The sequence below is a fragment of the Ixodes scapularis genome, unplaced genomic scaffold (genome assembly GCF_016920785.2).
Source record: "Ixodes scapularis isolate PalLabHiFi unplaced genomic scaffold, ASM1692078v2 PGA_scaffold0__279_contigs__length_252992795, whole genome shotgun sequence".
NCBI lineage: Eukaryota > Metazoa > Arthropoda > Arachnida > Ixodida > Ixodidae > Ixodes > Ixodes scapularis.
Window position 1 is genome coordinate 179,239,824 of NW_024609835.1, and position 26,682 is coordinate 179,266,505.

At 47.0% G+C, this 26,682-nt stretch overlaps 1 protein-coding gene across 1 annotated transcript in view; it reads left to right on the forward strand.

The window, feature by feature from the left end:
• LOC8051514 (INO80 complex subunit D) overlaps positions 1–26,682 on the forward strand; it is a gene marked incomplete at its 3' end in the record, with an annotated part of 43,146 nt that overhangs the window by 12,272 nt on the left and 4,192 nt on the right. Inside the window, 5 exon segments of the mRNA XM_042290619.1 lie at positions 490–580; positions 1,776–2,009; positions 2,772–2,872; positions 5,964–6,097; positions 7,287–7,872. Of these exon segments, the coding sequence (XP_042146553.1) occupies positions 490–580; positions 1,776–2,009; positions 2,772–2,872; positions 5,964–6,097; positions 7,287–7,872 (1,146 nt within the window).

Sequence of the window (26,682 nt, forward strand, 5' to 3'; positions counted from 1 at the left end):
TAGAAGCTCAAGGTGACCACAGTACAGACGAATGATAAAGAGTGGCGCTGTTGTCGTATTTAGCTCGGTCTCGGTGGACGCCAGCGGCCCAAGTTTCGACGGCGAGTTTCCCAACTGAGTGTTCTAGTTACGTTGGTTCCTGTGCATCAGTCGATGGACAGGTCACTGAACTCTGGCTCAACTTGGCTTTAACACTGCTAAGTAACTATGCACAATGTTGGCTTCAAAGCATGTAGGTTGTCACACTCTTTCTGGTGGTTGTCCTTGCAGTATTCATAGAAATTAGGTGAGTATATTTTCACCGATTAACACTTTAGAGAATATGCTGGTGTTTGGTGAAATTTTACAGGAATGATATTAGTTGGCAGGGGTAGGTGCTTAATCTGAGCAACGTTTTGCTCTGAATCTATGTGCAGTTTGACCTTCATTTTCTTGCAAGGATAGTGTTTTTGTGATCTCGGCGCTTAAATACTGTTGTTTCCATTTCAGATTTGGACAGCTCGGATAGCGAACCAAGCGATGACGACGAAAATGTGTGGCAGAGGCCGCCTTCATTTTGGAATTGTGATCTCGACTGCAGGTGATTGATCATTTTTCGTCTTGAGGCATGCAATCTCTCAATTTTGTTGCTGCATACCCAGTAGACTTTCCTTTCACTTCTTATGGTGAAAAGCTGGTTTCAGTAGGTAAACACTGTTGAAACAGTGATTGAAATTCGGTGAAAAGCAGAGGGTGTTATACCGTAGCGGAGTGCAGCATAAAGTGCTATTCCTCTTTTCGAAAGCAGCAACATGTTAAACCACAGGCTGTTTTAATGAACCAGTGAGCATTGCGGCAGCAAAGCAAAGACCTTGAACATACTTTCCTTTAATCTAGAGGGCTTTGTGCATACCTCTGCCACCACTTATAGCCACAGATACCTGCAACTTCTTCAGGCGTGGGGTTTGGGTGCTTACTGCGAGCACATTGTTTTAAGTGGTCGGCTGAGGATGTAGGTAAGTGCTCCGTCAACTTGCGTGCACTAGCCTACTGTGGTGCAGGAAAGGGCAGTGCTGTGCTCTTCCAGAAATCGGATGAGGCAGTGTGTACAGAGTATGGACTGGCGTGGGAGATGTGGGTAAATCAAACGAGCCTACTTTGGCTCACACAAGGGAATATGAAGCTGCAGCAGAGTGTGGACCATGCAGTGCCTGTAGAAGAGAGGAGAGCAAAGAAAGAGGAAAGTTATGTGACCATGTGGTGCTCGTGTTTGCAGTATTGATGATCTCTCATGATTTGAGATGGGGGAAAAAGTGGGCCAGTTCTAGCATATTTCTTTTCGAAAGGGTGATCACCCCTAGAAAAGCCTGTGGTAATGCCCAAATTCGCACACATTTAAAATTGCACTTTGGCCGCACAGATTGCAGTAGTCCGATTACCGGCACTTGCTCAAGGCACCCAGAGTTTTGCGAAGGACGACGACGCGATTCCCCGGGAAGGTTGCCACTAATGGCCGTCGCCTTAACACTGCAAAACCTTTGGTCTAGTTGCACGCAGTTCGGAGGTGTTTCCGGGACTGCCAGGTAGACAGTGCCGGTGTGCCGGCAGGTTCTCTCAAGTTGTCTTGTTGCGAGCGGTCGCAGCCTGCCGTAATGCTGCAGGTTGGTCGAACGCAAATATGCGAACCGGCCCCTGGAAAATGCCCCCTGGGGAAGCCTTTGCTTGCTGCTCCCGTCGATTATTAGCCAGTGCGTGGACCAACCTTGCCGCGGGCTCGTCGTTCTCTGCCCGTGCAGTGATGCGTCGACGGTGAAGAGCGTGCGCTACCTGCGCATCCACCGGCTGCGCACGGAGCTGCGCAAGCGCTACGAGCTGCTCTGCAAGCGGCAGGCGGCGGCCCGCCCCGCCCTGGAGCGGCAGGAGGTGCTAGTGCACCACCTGGCGCAGGCTGCGCGCCTCAGCCCCCGCCGGGCCGCGCAGGTGCTGCTCGAGGGGCCCCCTTCCTCCTCCTGCCAGGCCCAGCCCAGGGGGTGAGCACGCTCGGGGGTTTTTGGCGCCGGGCGTCTAGCACTGTAGATTTTTTGACCGTGTTTAGGAGTGGTCGCACCTCATTCTTGTTCCTGCGTAAGGATGTGCAGACTGGTGGGATTCGTTCGCTTCGGGGACACATTTTGGCAGAAGCGGAAGAGGGCTCGGTAACAGCTGTCGAATGTAGGGACATTAGCACTTCTCATTCTAGGATGGGACACCCGGTTGTTCTTAGAGAGTCAAAACTCCCGAGCTTAGTCATTGCCAGGGTAGGGGCATGTAGGGTTTAGGTCCCTCTCGAAATCCAGCTGAATCTGCAGTAACACATGCAGTTTGTTGCCCCGTACCCAAAGTCATGTACATTCCCCCCCCTCCCTTCCCTCCCCAAAAAAAAAATCTTGGTAACGCTACTGGTGGGGGCATAGCTGGTCCGATTGCCAACAGACAAACGGACTAACATTTTTTTTTTTTTTTTCGTATTAGACACAACTAACATGTCGTCATGTTCCTACCAGTAGTAATTCAGTGTCTGTTCAGGGCTTCTGTATGTACACAATTTACGTTTGATTTTAATAATTTTTTCTCCCGGCATCAACAGAAAGTTCAGTTTGCTCGTTTCTCCAGTACAAATGGACAGTATGGAGTGCACTACTATGGGAGCATTCAGTGGCACCTAGGCTAGCCTGGATATCCTTTCGAAACAAAGAGATCTGTTAGGGTGCCTGGGAACGTCACTTGAGACGAACACCTTGTCCCGTTTTCAGGGGAAAGGCCGCCAGCCTGGACAAGCCCACCTGCTGCTACCAGCACGAGGGCGGGGTGTGCGCTCAGCCTGCTCTTCCGTACACAAGGCACTGTACAAAGCGTATCCTTTGCAAGATGCGGTTCCCACTTTGCCCAATCTCACGGTTGTTTCCTGTAGGGTTGTTTTCAATGCAATGCCATTTCTTTTGGCAGCCTCCCCGGGAAAATATAGATTCGTTACATGAAATGAACGCACATGCAGGGGAGGGTTATGAGTAGATGAATTGAGAAGAGCAAACAAAATTGCGGATGACCACAAGGGGAATGATGTGCCTGACCCCGTGACTCCGAGCCCAACGCTCGACCACCGCGCAAAGGGGGAGACTCGATAAGCTTCTATTAATAAATGTCAATAGCATTTCTTTTGCCAACTGACACTGTGGAACATGCAAATAGCGTTCCGCTGAGTGTTCGTCATCCCAATGAGGCTCCGGCAAACAGAAAGAAGCATTAGTCTAGGGAAAAGAGGCAATGTGGGCTCGTTCTGCTAGAATCGATAGCCGAACGAGGAAACGAGGCTTGTCTCAATTTAATCGGCGGAATACTATCAAGACCACCTATAACGAAGTCTGTTATAACGAAATAGCGGCTACAGCGAAGCGATCATGATTTCCCATTCCCTTTTGCGCTTCATTAACCGAAATCGGTTATAACGAAATAGCGGTCATAGCGAAGTGATTTACGATTCTCTTTGACTTTGTTATAACTGGTCCCGAGAGTATGTCCTTCATAGAACAAACGTCGATGTGCAATCGCATTTTAACGTAGTCTAGAGCAAAGCATTGCGCAAACACAACCCATTTATTTATCGGTGTTTGTTAAACTAAAGGGACTCAACGAGCTTGAGTCTTACCTTAGAGCGATAAACCGGAACCCACTGCCTGCAGCGGAAATGGCACCCGCCTGGTTGCCACCATCTTGCCTGTTTGCCACATTAGTGATCACGTGACGTTACGATGGCTGCGCCCAGAGGTGGACCAGATCAGATTGGCCAGATCACAGTCAGCAGACGGGCACTCTGGGGCTGCGTTCCATTCGTACTCGAATGGATCCGAGTTATTCCGGCGGATCAAGTCACGTGACAAGACAGATGCAACAATGCTGGACGCGGGTACGTTTTGGAATGCAACGGGTACGAGACCTTCACCCCAGGAGTGAGATAAAGTTGCGTTTGATTTACTTCCACCTCCTTCACCGGTGCAGAAAAGTGTGGGGCAGTCTACTTTCGGTGTGTGTATTGAGATGCGACCGGAAGTACACCGCCCTACACTTTTCTACACCGGTGCAGGAGGTGCAGGTAAATCGAACGCAGCTTCTATCTTACTTTTGGGTGAAGGTCTCGTACCTGTTGCGTTAGAAAACCTACCCGTGTCCAGCATTGCTGTATCTGTCTTGTCACGTGACTTGATCCGCCGGAACAGAGGACCCATTCGAATAAGATTGAAACGCATGCCCCAGAGGCCCCAGAGTGCCCATCTGCTGACCGTGATCTGGCCAATCTGATCTGGCCCACTTCTGGGCGCAGCCATCTTAACGTCACATGATCACTAATGTAGCAAAGAGGCAAGATGACGGCAACCGGGGGGGTGCCATTTTTGGCCGCCGGTTTACCGCTCTAAGTTTACTCAAGCTCGTTGGGGGGACTAGGCCGGCATAGTCGCTGAAGAACGCAATAAACATCTTATTGTTATCAGACCTTGCCATTGTGTGAACCACTGCTATGGCAACACTAGATGCCAACAAGGGTGTCTTTGCGGCCAGAAAGGATGGCAACGAGGTCAAGGGTGTTTCTACCCATTTTGTTTACTTTGCATCGAGTTCTTTTTGCAAAACCCATTTGTCATAGGAGAATTTCTCTAATTCAAAACTGAAGTATATAAACAGAAAAAAATGTCCATAAATGGTAAAGATAATATGCCTGTTCTGTTCAAGTGAAACAAATTCCATACTAGACAAGTGAAATTACAGTGTTGCAACTTGCAACATCCCATTCCACTCATCTAAAACAAGCAAGTCATTCTTGTGATTTCTGGCTAAATGCATAGTCAGGGGTTGCACACAATACTAGAGTCCTGCAGTCTGTTTCTTTGTGGATTTATATTTTGGGTCTTTTTTATTTTTACCTTCCATGCCTGTATTAGCGTCTACAAACCGGACCTGACTAAGGAAAAAAAGGAAAACCGGAAAAAAAAAACTTCATAAACACTGACGTAGAACTTCTTTTTGCCGAGTTCACAACTAGGCAAGTGTGAATAGTAAATTCTGAGTTGACAGTAAATAGTGATTAAATTATCAGAAAGAATAAACAAAAAGACAGACAAGATGTTCGTCTTTTTGTTTATTCTTTCTGATAATTTAATTATCACCAACGTGCTCACCATAACTTTAGTAGTAAATAGTAATTTTGGCTGAATATTTTTTATTAGAATATCAAATACTAGTTACTGTGCCTTTCTCCGAGCCTTTCACATTATTGCACTATGTTTAAAGGAAAATTGAGATGAGGTAATGAAGGTTGTATTCAAGCTTCTACTTGTTCACTTCTAAGCTCAGTTAATTTGAGTCTCTATGAATTATAGCCTCGAAGTGGTAACAAGTAAGTGACAGATTTCACGTAAAATTAAACCTATAAAAATGTCCAGCTGTACCAATCGAGGAAAATTTTAAAGCTTGTTGTATAGAAAGATTCTCCCATCAATCTCAAATTTGGAGAAAAGAAGGGAAAAAAACCCCACAAATGATGAGTGAGGACACCACTGCCTAACGACTCTTAATAATAGTTACAGTTTAATTTTTTAAAATTTTACTGGGATGTAGATGCCAGCATTTACAAAGTTTTCATTGTTTTGGAAATTTAAAACAACATGAACATCACAACACATTGCAATACCATGTCAGTACTTCACAAAGTATTAATATTGCAGTTCAGCTCAATGTGTGTACCAAAGACCTTAATATTTGAAATTACTATTTGAAAATTTTAATATTTGCCCAACCCTACAACAAACAGATTTTCACTTCCTTTCATATTAAAGAAAGGAAATATTGCAGCTTACTGAAATTTCTCGGGATGACATTTGGTTTGCCACGATTGAGTAGATGCAATGGTTTGCACATTATTACATTTTGTTTGCTCCTTAACCGCTTGGCAGACATAATGTACAATGTAGATCAGCTCCTGTTTGAGCATTGCACTGCCAAGTTTGCTGACAATACGCAGTGCTGCGTTCCCGTGTTCGACATGTGCCACGAGCTGCCCCTGTGTCCCGAACATGCGAAGAAGAGGGTGAGTGCTCCACTTCTGTGGACTGAATTTATGTGCACAGTCATTTGCATGCTTGATCCAGCTTCTCTCGTTCCATCTAGTGGGGGCGAGCTTCAGTTTAACCTACAGCTTTTTGAAGACTAAAGATTGCATGCTTAGGCTGTTCCCAGTACTTACTTGTTTGCACTAACCCCATATTGATAACTGAACAGCTGGGCAGGGGTTTTTAGCATTGCAAACGTTTTATCAGTTGTTTTTTTTATGAGAAAATTGTCATGAATGAGTGACACAATTGGAGAGTTGCCTGAAATTAAGGTTATTTATAAAGTTTGTATATAAAATGCGAGCCAGAGGGAGGCTCGAATCGGGGTCGGTGTGGTGGCAGTTGGATAGTGTGCAGAGCACAAGTTTGTCTGCTTCTTGAGCAGGGGTTGCAGTCACGTCAGAATGTTGTGGCTCTGATGGACTCTGATTGGCTCCGACTGGAAGGATAGTGGCTAGGCCTCAATGCTAGCTGCCTTGGGGTCTACCCACTGTCGCTCCAACTGGAGCCAACCGGAGCTCGGCGTTCTGACGTCACCGCAATTCCTGCTCGAGAAGCGGACGAACTTGCACGTCATATAGCCACTGAACCGCTTAGCATGGCTGTTCTGGAAGAATTGGGTGCGACGCCGTACCATGTGACCGCTCGCCTCGTAGACATCATGCATCGCGCAAAAGCAGTATAAGGTAGTGCTTGTGCGGCGCGCTTGTTCGCTCGGTCTTCATCTGGATAACATCTGTGGTGCACTATGAAAATAGGTACTAGCACAAACGACACACGGATTGTGGTTTTTTTCAGTTGCCCGTGCGACACAGGGGACACATTCTGTGCTCTTCGGTCTTTGTCGTCAGGATCGAGTGAACGAGTATTTTTTCTTCTCATTCTTCCTTGCACAAACTTGGGACCTGATATTCTAAAGTATCTTTAAAGGCTCATTCACACAGTTGTGTTCGAGTGCGACTTCAACCGCTTCTGTTTGTGAAGACTGCTTGCGTCGAGCTGTTGCTATGGTGGCATGATGAGCTGTGTACCAGCTTTAAATCTACAATGCAGCTATGAGGTACACTCGACTTGGGCTCAGGTACATTCGGTCCCTCAGTGAACATTTGGGTTTGAGCTCGTGTCCGACAGCTGCGGCGATGGCCGTTTTTCCTCCGTTACGTTCAGGACAACTACAACAAGATGGCATCCGAGCCCAAGCCCAAGAAGCCGAGGAAGAAGTCCAAGCCTCCCGCCCTGACGCGGCCTCCCAAGCGGGGCAAGAAGAAGAGCAAGCAGCGTAGCCCCGGGTACTCCCCCTGTCTGGGCCCCTCCCTGTGCCTGCAGCAGCCCTCCTCCCCGGCCTCCTCCTCCTCGTCCTGCTCCTGCTCCTCCCGGTCGCCCCCTTTCCTGGGATCGTGCGAGGCCGCCCCCATCCCCTCGTCCGTGGCAGACGTCGAGCCCCTGCTCCTCTCGGACCTGCTGCCACAGCCGCACGAGCGGCTGCACCTGCAGCAGCACGAGCGGCTTCATGTGCAGCAGTCGCAGCCAAAGCCGCAGCTCCACCTCGTGCAGCAGCCGCACCTCCAGCTGCAGCCGCGGGCGGCGGGCCTGGGGCTCGTCGTCCGGGTCAAGACGAAGCCAAAGCCGGTGGCGACTGCAGCGGTGACGACGACGACGACCACCACCACATTGACGACGCAGGTGCATGTGGCGCCCCATTCCTTGACGTCCCATCTTCCAGTGGCTGCTCCTCTAGTGGCGTCTACTCCCGGTGAGTGCATTGTTATTTTGCAGTTTCATTTCTCCTAAAACTGTGGGTATGTTGAGATGGTATTGCGAGAGAGGTCTCTCTTTCTAATATGTACTTGGGGGAATTGTGAAATTCTGTAGTGTTATAACTATACTTCGTTTCAGCTTCCGTCCGAGCGCAGCCAAAGGCTGAGGGACGGTTCGCAACTTCGAGAAGAGCATTCCTACGCACCACAAAGTAGTCCGCAAAAGTAATTTTTTTTAGTAACTGTTTGGTGGCGTAAACAATGCACTGTATTCCAGATGTCTACTGCTGAGAATGATTTGCAACGAAAGTAATTATTTATCTGAAGTTTATGTTTTATTAATATATGTAAATGCATGTAGTTTAGAGAAAATACGTACATCCGCTGGCAACACGCCTGCAGCGCTCGGTTTTTCTGTGTGATTTCGTTCCCGTAATGGCCAAATCATGTGCTTTGCTGCTTTCCTCACCAAGTCGCTTCAAAACGTCCTTTCACAAAGGCACGCTCGGGCGTCAGGCGCGAGAGGTCGTGATGAATGTCTACTTTCAAGTTCGGCAGAAGACTCCGGCCGCGTCGTATCGCGAATGCGTTGTGAACAAGAAAATCGTCCGGGCCACTGCAATTCACTGATACGCTGCGGAATCAGGGCACCCCTTTACCTGCCGATCACAGTGAACGCTGAGAAGCTGGTGGAAAGGACTGCGCCTCGAGCCCTGGTATATCCAGACAATACAAGGAAACATCAACGGCCGGGTCATCGGGCACCTTGCATTGTGTACCTACGTCTCGAAACTGTGCCGAAATGCCGAACAGTTTGAAAGCTCGGACACAGACACCAGCGGTCAGCCTACGTACTCACATCCCCTGCGACTAAATTTCAGAACCTGAACAGGCACTTTTTGAACTTGTAGCAGACGACCAGCCGCGCAGCGGAGTGATACAAAAGTGCAGGCGAGATCGCGTGACCCCTTGCCGGCGTGTAATTGGCTGTGGCCACACGTAGCTTTGGCTGCGCTCGGACGGAAGCTGAAACGAAGTATAGCGAGTAGACACTATAACTTTAAACAAATAGAAGCTTCCATAGACACTTTACAATAAATATGATTACTTTTAGTATCTGTTATGGCAGAGCATTTTGGATTTGTCGAGCCATGGTCGGGCTAGAGCGACTTTCTTTAGGTCCTTTGCTCTCACCTAGGAGCAATGGAATTTTTTTTAGTCGCGTACGTGCACCCTTTCCGGTACTGCCTTGGCCACCCTGAACAACTGTTTGACCCCCATAATTGAAAATCTGCACTATATAATCATCTGAAATAACTGTAGTGTGCCAAGGAAACAAATTTGTCAGCTTACCACTTACCATAGCTGAACGCTTGTTTATATAAATCTGTTTTTTTAGAAGACAAAGAGAAAGAGGTGTTACACTTAAGTCCCTGCAGGCAGGTGGCCTTATGAACTATAAGCTTGAATAGTCTGGCAGGTATGGCAGTTTCTCCATCTTGATCCCGGAGTGAAGAGGCCAATGGAGAAGTTGGGGTGCCTTCTCGGAAGGATTTCAAGGGGCAGAGTAACGATTTTAACATAGAAAGAATTTGCAGCTTGTATTTTTTATATTGTTTATCTTAGTATAAGTGAGAGAAATCCCCCAAAATACTGCAATTCCACCGCTTAATCGCGAAGGGAAAGAACTAGAGGTGCGTGAATATCAAAATCTTTCGAAGCAAATCGAATTGAATAATAAAGGTTACGAATCGAATCGAATCGAATATTTTCGAATACGAATAGTAGTTTCAAATAAGGAGATATTTGAAAACAAATATTTTCTATTTGATGTGAATTAAACAAGAATGCTTAATAAAAAACAACTGGAATTTTTTTTCAACAAACGTTTATGAAAAGGTTACTTTTATTGCAATAAGAAAAATGTCACCTCTTTTTACGCTCGTGAACGCAACCACGTGAACGTAAACGGAAGTACACAAGTGGAGGCGGGTCGACAGGCCACAGCAGAGTTTCAGATTGCACGATCGAGCTGTGCAACCGCACTGACTACGCACCATCTCTTTCCGTGTGCAATAGTTCTGTCCATAGAGGGCACCACAAAGATGCAATAAATTAAGAATATGTTGTCTTTTTTGGCGGGGGGGGGGACTCTCACTTTTACCAGTGAAAACGGGTAGAAATAAATAACAAAAGGAATACTGCCAAACTAATGAACCGGAAAATCAAGCGGAAAATAACACAAGCCAGATATCACCGATAGCCGAGGTAAGCCATAAATCCATATCCGAATCCATAGCACCTTGGCTACTGTAGTCACTGTAGGTACTAAATCACGAATATATGGTTGTGCTACATTAAAAATGAATGTGGACAGGAACGTATACAAGACGTCTCGGGCAGACGCCCGAAACGTCGTGCGGTCTGTCGCGAGGATGCATGTGCCGTTGCAAATCGTAGTCCTTCATCTTATCTATCGCAGCGTTTGCACCATGACCACTTAGCCAACTCTGCAATCCGGACATCACAGCAAGCAAAGGACAGATCGTGCTACCGCCGTGCAAATAACTTTCCAATCCTTCGTATAAAAAAAAAAAAAAAGAAAGACACTTAGGTTGGTTGTGTAGGTTTGCCAAGCTTGAAACCATACTGCGCAGTCCAAAAACAAAACAGAGAACTCGACCGCAAGTTGACACTAATCAATGAGTTCCGCATTATTCGTAGTTTTCGAAGTATTCGAAGAACTCGAATAGTTCGAACAGCGAAAGGGCGAAGCGAAGCGAATCGAATCGAATAGCAAGCATTATTCGCGAAGTATTCGAAGTTTCGAATATTCGCACACCCCTAGAAAAAACCTAAATTTTTTCCGGACCTGCAGCCGCGTGTGGCGGTCACCGAAACCACAATATCAGGTCATTGGGAGTACACACATTTTCCTGGTACCATCTATTCTAAATCAAGAAAGCCATTTTCTCTCCGCCGCTGCCCTTGTTTTTCCCGTGGTGAACTGTCTTTTATCTCGATTGCTCGCTGCGACTTTCAACGATGCTTAGTGGATGTGGCGCTCTATTGTAGCCAAGTAGAACCTCGAAGAATCTACAATCATGGAGGGAGGGTTGGAAATCCTGAAGATAGACCAAGCATGTTATTTTCAGACTTCACTGTTCACCTCACCCGAAAGACGGTGCGAGTTGAGAAGTACTCTGATCTTCAATTCATTTAATTTTTTGTAAAGCACATTCAGGAAAAAATGGTTTCCTGTTCTTTATTCTACAGGGGACGTAAACAAATTCCTGCCATTAATTGGCCTAAGTTAAAAAATCGTTGCACTGCCTCTTAAAAATGCTGTGGGTCACCGTGATCCAATGGTGGCGAGGGTTTAACTGCTTCATGTAAAGTGTGTAAGAAAAGGTGTCTCTTTTCCCTAGCCCTGCCGTGGTTGAGGAAAGTGCCATACACCTCGTATGGCACTTTTCCGGGTTCCAAATCCTTGTGAGGCAGAGGCGTGCATAATGGAAAAGCATATTTCTAAATATTTCCGGGCGAGTTTAAGCTTGTGGCCTCCATTTAGAAATGGTTATAGCGTTGTTTTTGTAGAAACCGAGAAATAGGCTTGCATAGAAAGTAAAACTACCGTAATATCCTGAGTCATCACCCACCCCTCTGCCGCCTAAAATTCATAAAAAAAAAAAGTAAAAAAAAAAGACGCATCTCCACGTGGTGATGTTGATTGGGGCGAAGCTCTGGGGGTGCTGATGATACTGATTTTATTGTTCATAGGTAGTGCTGATGATGCTGTTTTTTTATATTGCTCATAGGCAGTGCTGAGTTCCTGGTTGCGTTTCGATTTCATTATTACTGCTTTATGGTCGGTGAAATGCAGAGCAAGTGGTGCTTCTAGCGGATCAGCTTGGATCCGCTAGAAGCCGTGGGAACGCATCTTCACCGCTTAAGTCAGCGGTCCATGTCAGAAAGAGAATGTGTGGTATGGATCGTGGTTATTAGCGACTCCCACTAACTATAGGTGGTGCCACTCATTTTCCAAAATGGCGGTTATAGTGAGGGTCGGATATACGTGCCGCTGTTGAGCCTGCCTAGTGTGCTGGCTTCACTGAGCGACACAAAATTATTTCTGGTAATACAAGGAAGCTAGGGTGTTACGAGCGCAGGTCACCTCTTTACCCTAAAAACAAGAACAATGTCTCGCATAATATTTACGCAAGGATGCGTGTTTTAATTCTGAAGCGAAATCGAAACTGACCTCTATTTTGGATTTAATTTCTCGATAAAGGTCTTAATTTCGGATTCTTTCATAACTCAAGATGTGTCTCACATCGTAATTAGGTAGTTTAAAAAGTTGTTCTCGGAAACTTTATTTTGTGACATACATGTTCGATCCAGGCTGATATTTGTAGCTGTTTAAAAAATCGGTGCTGATATTTGTGCAATCTCGCCGACTTTCTCGCTCACATAATTGTCATGGGAAATGATGAACTGCGAGCCTTTAATGGTTTTTTGTGTATCTAGATGATTAATTGGTCTAACATTATTTCCAGCACACGTATAAGAGAATAATTTCAATTTTTACAATATGTCCACAAAACGTATAAACATACCTGCCAACTCTTCTGAATTTTTCGTAAAATGTATGAATGGGGATTAATTTTACAATTTTACGAATCTTGCTTCAAATCTTACGAAAAATATATATATATATATTTTTTTTTTAAATTTTTTTTTTGTTATTTTTGGAACTTCGTTGTTTGGAACCACAAGAGGACGATAGGTACCGTCCACAGCAGCGTCATGGTTTTACTATCCGTCTATCAGGTGGCCACGGATGAAAAACCAATCCAAAGCTCAAAGCCTTTGTTCGTGTGTTCGGCGGTGCACGGGTGCTTGTTGGTTCGGCGTGTTCAGACGTTGTTGGGCCTTGTTGCTTCGGCCAGTTTCGAGGCGAGAAGTACGGCGTCTGTGTTTGTTGCACATGTAACTGTAGCATTCTCCTGGTCACTGTGGCTTTGCGGTGCAATGCGGAACTCCAAACCTTAAAAAAGGTACTTTCAGGTGTTCCTGAAGTCCTACACGTTGAAATTTCCGTGCTTTGTGCCGCCCAAAAAGCGAGAGAAGTTTGGATCCTGTAGCACGTGCACGTGTGATGTAAGCGTTTCGCACGCTGGCCAGGTTGACATTAAGCTGCAAATCGCTTCGCTTAACAAAAAGCAGACAAGTTCGAAAGAGCAGACGAAAGTTTGAACGATCAGGCGGCCCTGTGAATGTGAAGACGCACTGAACCCACGGGTGGTCCGGACAACTTGGCGGTTTTCTCTCGATCATTTTGGAACACAACAACTACATCTGGTGAGCACAAAGCGTTGCCTGCACAAGCAATCGTAGTTCGACAGCGTCTGGTTTGCCCCTGTCACGGCTACTATCCACGTTCTCGGATGAACGGAGGGGGCAGAAACACATGAAAACTGATCTTCAAACCTTTCTAGACTCTCTTGGTACAGCCCCGTCGCAGCATTTTGACGAGAAGGCAGGTTTTTTGTCTGGTTTCTCCCAAAAGAACTCAGGAATGTATGTCTCGCACCGCGACTTCTGCCCACCACCCTAGACCGGAAGTGTGACCGACGTGCCACCACCGTGGTGTGACGTTGGAGAGTTGAGTTTGTGTATAAACGTTGAGTGGCTCTATGCAACGTTGGAGTGTAGCATAGTGGTTAAGACGTCTGCCTCGTAAGCAAGCGATCCCGAGTTCAAACCCCCGTGTGGGCGTACATTTTTTTTTTTTTTTTTTTAAGTGGGCCGATCTCGGAGGCAGTGCAATCGATGTGAGCACGGACGCCGGACAAGGCTATAATCAGTTACAGGTTAAGAAGGTAGCGGCAAATGCCCCTCAAAGGGAATCAGATATCCCTCCGCCACCTTTGCATCCAATAGCGTCCCACCGTTTCCGTGACGTCGCGGCCAACGCGCGAGGAGGGTCTTGCCTTTCTGTACATATTTGCTTTATCTTTCGACTTTGCCTTAGCATTGTGGAAGCCACGAGAGGGAGATTAGAGTTCTCCCCCTCCGATGGAAACAAATACGACTTTCGGGGATTAGCTTCCCCCCCGATGGATACAAAGGCTGCTTTCAGGGGCTCGGTTCCCTCTCCGATGAATACAAAGGTCGCTTTCTTAAAAAGTGGGATCGGAGACAAGTAGGAATCCATTGAAGCGGAACAAGGAGCGTTTCCAGTGAACTCTTCTTTCGACTGCGGAGAGATTTGAAACGGGCGCATCACACTTGTGGGAGGAGCTTCTCCTACCTTCTTGACTTGTAACCGACTATAGACCCTAAGGAGCTTTGCCCCTAAAAAGTGGGCATGTTTCGCTGGGCAAGCGCAAAAAGTTTAGAAAAAGCTAAAAAACAAATAATAAAAAAAAACTTTTCTTTATTTATTTAGCGTGGCTGCACAAGATACATTAAACTCAAAACTTGAATTAGTTTCGTTGTTTCATGCAAGAAGTACTTATGAAAGAATGTTTCAATATTGCTGAGTTTGTTGTTTGCGTACGCGCAATGAATACCGCCTAAGAAAATAGAAAAACAAATGAGCGAGCGGGTGGGCGGGCGAAAGAAGCGATGAAGGGTTATGTTGGGGAAAGTGGGAAAGCTGGCAATCGCGTTGGGGCACATAGGTGTTGGACCAACTGGGGAACCTTGTCTCACAAGGAGCAGGCTCTTGTGCCACTTTCTTGTTTAGTGCAGACATTCGTACGTGCCTGCACGGCGTGCTATCAACGCGGGGTGAGGCGGTGTTGCTGCGTGGCGTGGACGGCACCCCGAACACAGCTCGAAATGGGATGCTTTACAAACGTCTGTCTGCGGCGTTCCAACAAATCTTTATTTACCCGTTGGCTTTGTCTCAAACATTGCTGAACCTTACCAATTGTGGTTGCAAGGTTCCGGGAGAAGCAGCGGGTTCGCGGTGACTCTTTCGGTGGAGACTAGCTTTGACCTTAAGGCCCGTTCACACTCTTGCGACCGAGTATGACTGAGAGAGACGAGATCTCTTACAACTTCTTAAATGTTTCTAGAATGAGGGAACACACTGACATTGTGGCGCCATCTATGCGGTGACCCTAGAACTGCATTTCACAAAAGCGAAGGTTTTGCGGGATTTCCGAGGTCGAATTTGCGTAATACCCATAGAAAGGCTCGTTTATAACATTGACAAAATTTTTTCGAGCCAAAAAGGAAAGGATATTGTGCGAGAAATAAAAAAAAATATGCCGGACCGCCGAGTTTACACTGCTTCCCAATAGATGGCGCCAGTGTGTTCTCTGGTTTAAGAAGTTTTAAGGAACCCAGGTTTAAGAGGTCGCAAGCAGTCGCAAGAGTGTGAACGGGCCTTTACCCTTCGCAGTCACATTCCGGGATATGGGGTGTACGCTGATCTCGTGATCTCTGAAAGCGTTACTGCTTGTGTTACCTTTCCGACTTTTTTTTTGTCCGAACAAACTTTTACAGCGAAGCTGTTATGTGCTAGGATCTGGGGAAAAATGCGTCCGTGGATGTTGACAGAAAACTCCCCATTGGTATAGTCGGTTACAAGTCAAGAAGGTAGCGGCAAAAGCCCCTCAAAGGGAATCTTGTATTCCTCCGCCACCAATCGCGTCCCGTTGTTTCCGTGACGTCACGACCTGCCCGAACCAATCTTGTTCTGGCAAATGAATATTTTCAACATGGCTGCCGGGCAGATTTTCTACGACTCGAGTATCTTGCAGCAATTATTCTGTTTTTAATGCGGTTTTTCACTTACCCGAGCATACGTCGCTAAGTCGTAACCGCGTCCACTTTTATTCGCAATAGGTTCTGCGCGACAGCGTGAGAATCCAGCGATAGCATTGCCATCGAAAATTTCGATGCGGGAGTAAGGCCTAGCATCGTACATACGTCGAACGCCGTCTGCTTCTGTGCCTCGGGTTGCGCCTCAACATCGTGAAGGCATCGGCTTTTCTTCGCTGTGGTTTCCGTGGAGCGACGTTAAAATGCAGCGGTCACCAAACTCTTCTTTATAAGTGTAGTGGGCTGTGCGGGAGGGGCATAAGTGAACCGCGAACACAGTAAGTGTCTTTACCCAATTTCGACCGTACCTTTGCTGGCGTTAATAAATAGTCTGTCTACTGAAATGACGCTTTCGAAGCAGTATGCATTCATCTGTGAAACGTGGCGTCCTTGTCAAGTTTCCGCGTCGCAATCGGCTGCACGGTAATCTATGAGTGCGATAGTACCCGCGGGTACACCCTCGTTCGCAATAATGAGCTGTTACATACAGGTGGCACACAAATGATAAAGCCAGTGATGCGTATGTTACAAACATTTAATTGATATTGTTTTGGACGTTAAGAGGCTGATGTCTTCTTTTGGAAGAAATACCAGAGAATTTGAGGGAAGCAGATTCGGTTCTCTCAAATGCTTCCGAACATTCTGCTTGCTCTCGAGGCGCTGTCAGTCGTATGTTTATGCTTCGAAACCCGGGTACGTGACGCCTGTACCGCCACTCGCTTTGCGTCGCGGCCTGAGGTATTACCGGTAAACACGCACCAATTTTTCCAATTTACTTAAGAAGGAAAATGTGTCCACAATACTGGATGGCAGCGTTGGTTTAATAATTTGTAAAAGATGAAAAGTATGGTCAATAAAAATTGATTGTAAGGGCAGTTTCCTGCTTCATGAATTGTGGCTTTCTTATATGCGAAATATTTGTTTAAATCAAGAATTGAAAACATACCGAATACTCTTGATCTTGGTCCGAATGCAGGTGGCAGAATGATTTGTCTTCATAACAATAAAATCAACAATGTTTGAATCAAGCAACAGCTCAAACCGCCTAATTGCATTTCTGATGTATGTTTATCTCTGGATCATACCAGGCTGTAGCCGCGAACGAGCTCTTCAGAATCTGCCATCGTCTTTCTGGTCTACCTTGGCAAAGACAGACTCGTGTAAAAACATTGAGCTTCTTGGAGGCAACCTTGCAGTCCTCATTGTCAGAGCCTCCATGGAACCATTGGAAAGAAGGGTCCCTGTCGTTTCATCGACACGTTTCATCAACTTTTTACGACTCGTTTCAATGATACTGCCACACTGTGCTGTGAAGTTTCATCGACACAAAAATTTCACGCTGTAGGAACATTTTGTTGTGCGTTTATCACTGAAGCACATATTAAACTATCCGACCGACCCAGTTCACGACTATTTGCGGTTACAGTCTCCAGCTGTTCATTACAAAAATGTGGACCCACCCAGCCCACCCGTACATGCCGCTTCGCAGCAGCGTGTAAGGGTGGTCCTACCCCCTGCATGTACCCGTACCCTTGCTCACCAACTAAGCAGCGCACCCCTAACCAAACCAAGATCTTGTCGACGAAACATAGCAAGATATGTCGATGTGCGAGTGTCGATGAAACAATCTGTTGATAAAGCGTCGCAGCGTTGAAACAAACTGTCGGTGAAATGTCATTTGATGAAATGAGTGGCAGCGAAAAAAAAGCCTGTTCCCGAGCCGCGTTACTTAAACACTATCGCAGGCATCATTTTTAGATACTCATTGCCAGAACAAATGCACTCTAAACAAAGAAGAAAATGAATTTCGCGCCCCTCTGCTGTTAAAGTTCACGACCCGGAATTGGATAAGGGGCCATAAGGCAAATTTGATATGGTTCTGGACTGGACAAGACAACCTTTCGGTACTTCACAACTCTGCCCTTGGCAACAAGTCTGGCTGCAATCTGTACATTGTGGTTCTTATCAGCTTTGAAAACGTTAGATTTAATCCTGTACATTGCACTAGTCCGGGAGGCTCAAAACTGAGGTCTCTATGGAAGACCGCTTCACTTCACAGCGTTTCTGCAAGACGGACAATATCAAGCTTGAGCTAGGCCCAGTTACTGGCATTGCCATTCCCCAGATCTCCGTCCTCTCACCAATCCTTCATCAATGTTGTAGCCGACGTTTTCTCATGTCAAGCAATTAGTGCTGTTTTTACCATATATTTCAAGCGAGTACAATGGCGCCTCTTAAATTCAGGAAATCTATGCCGCACTACTTCAGACCGCACTTCGGCGCACAGGGCAGCCTGCTCCTCATCCACCACGAGGTGTTGGCCAACTCGCCAAAGTTCGACCCAAGAGTCATAATGGCCGTCGACTTCAAGGGAACTTTCGACGCGTCTACTCAGCTTCGAAACGAAGCACTAGCACTCGCATTTTGCTCTCCACTGTGCTAACACAAGGTATTGTTATTCCCAGGGTGGCCTCAGTCGTGTGAATGGCCACAGACGTCCTGTTTATGTTTTGAAACGAGATCATTAGCAGTTAGAGTTAGCTGCACACAGTGCTGACAGACGTTATTGTTATTCTCAGAGTGGCCTCGGTCGTGTGGATGGCCACCGACGTCCAGTTTATGCTTTGAAACAGGTCATTGGGAGTTAGCTGCCAGCAGCGCTGATGCACGTTATTGTTATTCTCAGAGTGGCCTCGGTCGTGTGAATGGCCACTGACGTCCAGTTTATGCTTCGAAACAGGTCACTGGCAGTTAGAGTTAGCTGCCCGCAGCGCTGATGCACGTTATTGTTATTCTCAGAGTGGCCTCGGACATGTGGATGGCTACTGACGTCCAGTTTATGCTTCGAAACAGGTCACTGGCAGTTAGAGTTAGCTGCCCGCAGCGCTGATGCACGTTATTGTTATTCTCAGAGTGGCCTCGGACGTGTGGATGGCCACTGACGTCCAGTTTATGCTTCGAAACAGGTCATTGGCAGTTAGAGTTAGCTGCCCGCAGCGCTGATGCACGTTATTGTTATTCTCAGAGTGGCCTCGGACGTGTGGATGGCCACTGGCGTCCAGTTTATGCTTCGAAACAGGTCACTAGCAGTTAGAGTTAGCTGCCCGCAGCACTGATGCACGTTATTGTTATTCTCAGAGTGGCCTTGGACGTGTGGATGGCCACTGACGTCCAGTTTATGCTTCGAAACAGGTCACTGGCAGTTAGAGTTAGCTGCCCGCAGCGCTGATGCACGTTATTGTTATTCTCAGAGTGGCCTCAGTCGTGTGGATGGCCACTGACGTCCAGTTTATGCTTCGAAACAGGTCACTGGCAGTTAGAGTTAGCTGCCCGCAGCGCTGATGCACGTTATTGTTATTCTCAGAGTGGCCTCAGTCGTGTGGATGGCCACTGACGTCCAGTTTATGCTTCGAAACAGGTCACAGGCAGTTGGAGCTAGCTACCCGCAGCGCTGATGCACGTTATTGTTATTCTCAGAGTGGCCTCAGTCGTGTGGATGGCCACTGGCGTCCAGTTTATGCTTCGAAACAGGTCACTGGCAGTTAGAGTTAGCTGCCCGCAGCGCTGATGCACGTTATTGTTATTCTCAGATTGGCCTCAGTCGTGTGGATGGCCACTGACGTCCAGTTTATGCTTCGAAACAGGTCACTGGCAGTTAGAGTTAGCTGCCCGCAGCGCTGATGCACGTTATTGTTATTCTCAGAGTGGCCTCGGTCGTGTGGATGGCCACTGACGTCCAGTTTATGCTTCGAAACAGGTCTCTGGCAGTTAGAGTTAGCTGCCCGCAGCACTGATGCACGTTATTGTTATTCCCAGAGTGGCCTCGGACGTGTGGATGGCCACTGACGTCCAGTTTATGCTTCGAAACAGGTCACTGGCAGTTAGAGTTAGGTGCCCGCAGCGCTGATGCACGTTATTGTTATTCTCAGAGTGGCCTCAGTCGTGTGGATGGCCACTGACGTCCAGTTTATGCTTCGAAACAGGTCATTAGCAGTTAGAGTTAGCTGCCCGCAGCACTGATGCACGTTATTGTTATTCTCAGAGTGGCCTCGGTCGTGTGGATGGCCACTGACGTCCAGTTTATGCTTCGAAACAGGTCATTAGCAGTTAGAGTTAGCTGCCCGCAGCGCTGATGCACGTTATTGTTATTCTCAAAGTGGCCTCGGACGTGTGGATAGCCACTGGCGTCCAGTTTATGCTTCGAAACAGGTCACTGGCAGTTAGAGTTAGCTGCCCGCAGCGCTGATGCACGTTATTGTTATTCTCAGAGTGGCCTTGGACGTGTGGATGGCCGCTGACGTCCAGTTTATGCTTCGAAACAGGTCATTAGCAGTTAGAGTTAGCTGCCCGCAGCGCTGATGCACGTTATTGTTATTCTCAGAGTAACCTCGGACGTGTGGATGGCCACTGACGTCCAGTTTATGCTTCGAAACAGGTCACTGGTAGTTAGAGTTAGCTGCCAGCAGCGCTGATGCACGTTATTGTTATTCTCAGAGTGGCCTCGGTCGTGTGGATGGCCACTGGCGTCCACTTTATGCTTCGAAACAGGTCATTGGCAGTTAGAGTTAGCTGCCCGCAGCGCTGATGCACGTTATTGTTATTCTCAGAGTGGCCTCGGACGTGTGGATGGCCACTGACGTCCAGTTTATGCTTCGAAACAGGTCACTGGCAGTTATAGTTAGGTGCCCGCAGCGCTGATGCACGTTATTGTTATTCTCAAAGTGGCCTCAGTCGTGCGGATGGCCACTGACGTCCAGTTTATGCTTCGAAACAGGTCATTAGCAGTTAGAGTTAGCTGCCCGCAGCGCTGATGCACGTCATTGTTATTCTCAGAGTGGCCTCGGTCGTGTGAATGGCCACTGACGTCCAGTTTATGCTTCGAAACAGGTCATTGGCAGTTAGAGTTAGCTCCCCGCAGCGCTGATGCACGTTATTGTTATTCTCAGAGTGGCCTCGGTCATGTGAATGGCCACTGACGTCCAGTTTATGCTTCGAACAGGTCATTGGCATTAAGAGTTAGCTTCCCACTGTGCTGACTCACATTATTGTTGTTTTCAGAGGGGCCTCGGTCATGTGAATGACCATAGGCATTCCCTTTAGACTTAGAAACAGAGTACTGGTACTGCGATTTCGCTCTCCACTGTGCTAACACACGGCTTTGTTATTCCCAGAAGCCTCAGTCATGTAAATGGCCACAGACGTCCCATTTATGCTTTAAAGCAGAGCACTGGCAGTGATATGTTGTGTCGTTTTTCTTAGACAAAAAAGAGCTTATTTGCAATCAAAATTCCATTTGCTGCGTAGCAAAGATCTTTAGACAGCGGGAAGGGTCAATATGGCATCTGATGTCTTTGCCGTAGATGGGCTGCAAACTTTTGTTTTCGTGAAGTTGAAATTTATACTGGTGATTTATGGCACAGTGCAATGTATAGACCAGCTTAGACATTATCGCAACAAAAATAAAAAGTTTGTCTGGTGGCTGCATATCGAAATGCTATTCGGCAACGCGCAGAGAAGCATGACAACATGAGACACGGGAGGTTAGTGGTGGTCAAGAACAACAATCCGATCTTAAAGCAAATAAGTGGTCCTTAAAAGGACCGTTTTGTGTTCCGAGATGTTCCACGCTTTCTCCATAATGGTGGCCTTAAGCTTCGTCAAGGGGCTCGACACCAGACAGGTCACTCTCGGATGGGGTGTCCTCTCCATCCAGCTGGATGACGATGGGCTGGATGTGGGCACTTGTGGCACCGCCTCGTCGGAACGTTGCTTCAATGTCAATAACGTGCCTGACAGCATTAATCCAGTTGTCAGTGGTGACCTTGTCAACTTCTTCGTTGAGGAGTCTCCCCACGTCGACAATCTTGAACGTCGTGTTTCGGGCAACAACGCCGTTCTTGATCTGCGCCCATATCAGTTCAATGGGGTTGAACTCGCAGTGATACGGTGGGAGCCTGACCACAGTGCAGCCAGCTGTCTCGGCAGCAGTGTCCACACGATACTTTACGTGCTGTGGCTTCACCAAGGCCACAATGTCGAGCAGCTGCTTCTTCACCATCTTGGGGTCCCATGAAATTTTCTTAGACGTCAGCCACTGTCGGATGTCGTCCTTCCGGGAACTCGTCGTCGGCACTGCTTCCAACCGCCGTGAATGGTAAGAAGCGTTGTCCATGACGATAACGCTTCCTGTCGGCAGTTTGTCGAGGACACCGTCGAACCACTTCTCGAAGCGGGCGCCATCCATCTCCTCGTGGTAATCACCGGTTTTTTGTCCACGGAACACGTCCAGGCAGCCGTCGACGAAGCCTTCATCGCTGCCGATGTGGGTGACAATAAGACACTGGCCCTTCCCCGATGGCTGCTTGAGGCCAGTCGAGAGACCACGCATGAAGGCGTCGTGAGACGAGGCCACTGTCGTGTCTACCCACACCTTTGAGACAGTGTGCCCTGCCGTCACCCACGTCTCGTCCAAGTAGAAGATCTTCCGACCATCTTGTCGGTGACGTGCGATCTCATGCAGGTACTTCTGCTGCCAGGCGACTATGTCCTCTCGTTCAATCAACCGGGAGTTTCGCTCCCTCTTGTCATGCTCGAATCCGATGTCGTGGAGAAGGCGACGCACAGTCCAAGCCTTCAACGAGGGAAGTTCAGTGCTCGCGCAGAATTCGGCCGTTATCTTCTTGACCGTGGGGACCTCGTTCCGTCGAAAGAAACGGTGGACGCACGATCTTAGCGCGCACAACGTGAACTCGCCGTACCTGACTTTGCGCCGCCTCTTGCCTTCACTTGCTGGGCGCTTCCGAGAAGGTGTCACAACTTGTCCCTCGGTTTCTTTCGCCTGCTTCCTAATCTCGAGGACGGTGCGTACACCAACGCCAAGCAGCTTGCTGACTTTGATGCAGGACTCCTCCACAGTGAGGCCGGGCTGGCCGGGCTTGGCGGGCGGTTCGTGTCGCACCTGAACGTACGCGTTCATTATCAGCTGCCGTGCAGCTCGGTTGAGGACATCGCCGCTCTTATGCTTCTTGTAGAGGCGCCTTGGCGTAGGCGGTGAGGCTGCACCAGACTCTCTTGACGAAGAAGAATCGGAGGAATCGCATTCCGCTGTCTCCACGTTGGGATTCATAACGGAAAACGGCGACTTCGGTATGGTGTAACTTCGGCATTGTTAAAACGCGAATCGCAGGAACTTTCAAAACCCGAAACGCAGGTTTTTTTTAACAAACGCAGAAAATACACGGAATGTACCTAATTCGAGTAGGAAAGTTATCAAGCTAAAACCAACAACCATATATGCATTACTTATAAAAGTTACAATTTTTGTTGCACTGAAGCCTTCGTTTTACGTCAACCTTCCGGAGCGAGTAATTTGCCTCGGCTAGGTGGCGCAAGCTGCCGCCCGCTACAAGGTCTGTCTGTAGTCAATATCCATCCATTGAAGTAGAAGGGGCGTTTTCAGTAACCTATCTTCTCGACTGCGGAGGCATCTGAAGCGGGCGCATCACGCTTATGGGGAGGGGCTTCTACTACCTTCTTAACTTGTAACCGACTATAGTGGCAAGTCTGAATAAATAAAAATAAAAAAGGGGGCAACCAGTGTGAGTCAGCCGTCCCTGGCATTATTAGATAGTGAGGTCCTGATCCCTTGTTATCACCTCCAGGCATCGTCCTCGAGGTCGTCCTAGAAGTCGTCCCTGAGGTCGTCCTAGAAGTCGTCCTCGAGGTCGTCCTTGAGGTCGTCCTAGGCGTTGTCCTCTAGACGTAGTCCTCGAGGTTGTCCTATAAATCGTCCTTGAGGTCGGTCCTCGAGGTTGTCCTAGAAATCGTCCTCGAGGCCGTCCTAGAAGTCGTTCTGTATGCGTTGTCCTCGGGGTCGTCCTAGGAGTCGTCCTTGAGGTCGTCCTAGATGTTGTCCTCGAGGTCGTCCTAGAGATCATCCTAGAAGTCGTCCTTAAGGTCATCTGAGAGGTCGTCCTAGCTGGCGTCCTCTAGCGTTTTTGAGGTCATCCTAGAAGTCATCATTGAGGTTGTCCTAGACGTCGTCCTCTAGGCACTGTCCTAGATGTAAAAATAACGGCTTCGCTGGTCCTCCTCCATCTTCACGTGAAGTGGAAGGGCTCTATACTCTTTTTGTAAGCAAAACAAAGTTTCATTTTGTTATTTTGACTGGGGGAAATTACGGTAGGATTGCATTGAGACTGAATGTGAATTGGAGGTGCTCCGTTGCCACAACACACCCCAAACAAAGCTGTGCCCCGGTGTATTTGGAGTGAGTTTGCTATTAAAGAGTAAACATTACTCTATTACTCCTTCGTTATTTAGGTGCATACACTTGTTGCCTTCCGTGGAAGTGCTTAGCCATTTCTTGAAAAACACGTTCATGTGTTTTTATTTTTTCGTTGTTCCTTCCTACCTGAAATGTTTGGGGCTTGCACGCTATGGGCAATCGCTGTTCAATAATGTGTTGGCTCGTGACACTTAGATTGGTATGTATTGTGTTCCTCTAATAAAATCTATATACAGATTGTAACGTTTCTAAATAAAAACTACTTACATTAGTGCTGGTATAGTACAGGGTGTTCAAAATTAAGCTTTATACATTTTTAAAAATGCAACTGTAGGAGGTATGCAAAATTAATTTTCGTACCTAGGTTATGCACCTAAACAGCCAGCAAGTGAAACGATAATCATAGCTGTCAATTTTCTAATAGACTAAAAATCATTACTAACCTTTTTGATTACTATAATTAGAGTGTGTTTATATTGGAAACTTCATGCACCATATTCCAAGAACAGGGGTGGTCCAGTTTTGCCATTTGTGCCATTTTCATAAATTCCTGTTTGCCTGCACCTTGCTGCGCCCAAAGAAAAAAATTGCACCAAACTGCGCCAGAGCATTTATCTGTGAGCAGGCTGATTCGACTTGTCAATGGTGATGGTCGGCCCACTTACATCAATCTTGTTTACCTTTGTTCACTAGCACTAATGGCCACAAAACACGAATTTGACTAAGTTATTGGTGCAGCTTCACAGCCGTTGAAGTGCAATTCTGTTAATACAGTATAACTGCTAACTTTAGGGTTTTAATGGGTATCACAGCGTAGTGATTACATGAATGCATGCTGGTATCAGTAATAGAAAATTGCACTGAATTGTTCCAAACCTACGTATGTGCTGCTTCAAAGCTGCTCCAAACTGCGAATTTCACTGATACAAAAGTGCTCCGAAACGAGATTTTTACGGCTCTAAACTCAAAACTGGTTGGATCACCTTTGCAAGACAGTTTCATTTTGTAGAATTCTCGTAACCATCCTATGTTCCCAAACATTAGTCTCCAAATTTTTCACTCACTTGGGCCAATTAGGCATATGCAGTCAGTTTGATACTTCAAACTCGCAGGGCTCGAAAATTTGTTAGAATTAAACGGAGTTTGAATTAAAGGAAGCTCATTGAATAGACAGCTTTTGTGTAGTGCTGCGTTAGGAGGGTGGCACACGTGTACTGAGCTACCACATGAGTGACGAGGAACATTTATTTACTAGTAGAGGGCACATTACAAACAGAAGTAATCGGTGATGCATGCCTGCATGTGGTACTTCTGCTGTGACTCAACAAGCGCTGCTTGGAGCTTGCAGACTAGCTCCAATATGGCACTCGCATACTCCTGGTAAAAGAATGGAGATGCTACCTTCCTAAAGTTGACATAAAATGTTAAATTCTCGTAGCTTAAATGATATTCAAAGAGAATCACTTGGATAACTGAAACTTGCATTCATCTAGCTTGGTAGGAATAAACGTAAGCTACATGGTCCCTCGGGAACAGCATTGGGGAACAGCATTGGCGAACAGCAGAAAGTCGGCCGTCCTCTCAAAAAGCCCGATTCACATAATCCAGTGATGTGATTGCTGCGCCCATTCCGCCAAACTGCGCCAAGGGGCCAACCCTGCTACAGTTTGCCAAAATATGGGTAATCTGCGCCAATCGTGCTCCAAAGCACCACTTTCGGTCGCCTTTCAAAACCGAAACTAAACTGAGCACTGTAATCGAGCATACGTGTGCTATGTGGCGCAAGCGGCCGCCTGACACAAAGTACCCTGCATCAGTTGCCCATCTGGTGTTGCATCGTTTTCCCGCTGCGTCACGTTTTGCGCTCTCGTCGTCTCGTAAGTCTCGCCTTGCATTTTTTTTTTTTTTTCACGACAGACGTTGGTGTGTCTGGACGGGTGGTTCTCATTTGAACCCGTTCGCATTTCTACCTTCTCGTTTTTACCTTCTCATTTCAACCCAGCGCAAAACAACTTTCGCGTTTCTCCCTTTCCCATTTTTAAACCGTTCTCAAAACAAACTTTCGGGTTTTGACCCTTCTCAAAACGACTTTTCTCATTTTAACCTTTCTCATTTTAAATTTTCTCAAAACATACTTTCTGGTTTTGACCATTGTCAGAAAGACTTTTCTCATTTTAACCTCTCTCATTTCAAACCCAAATTAATCCAACATCATGATCTCGCAATCTTTCTGCGGTATTTATGGCAAATTCGGGTAATTAATTGCCTTCGAGCCTTTGCCTGTGGCACCGGCGACCAAAAAAGCGCCAGCGGCGCATCAAGTGACCCTCTCCACCCGAATGCAAAGCACAATGAACTGGCGTTTTTATTTGACTGGGTCGCGAGTGAGCTCTGTTAACTTTTTCTTCAATCATTCTATGGTACCATGAGCACGCTGCATACGCCAACAACATAAATTACGACTCTTTGAGATGTGTGGAAACAGAAGCGGCTTCACAAAACTTTTCAAAATATTGGCATTACCACAGTCCGTACAGCTGACAGAATATTAAAATATAAAATTAATGAAAGGGCAGATGTATAAATCAGTGTGGTGCTGCCCGCACGTGCGTCAAATTTCAATAAACTTTGTTTGGATTTTCGATTAACTGTTGCCACGGAGGCTTGCCAGCGTCGCTTTCCA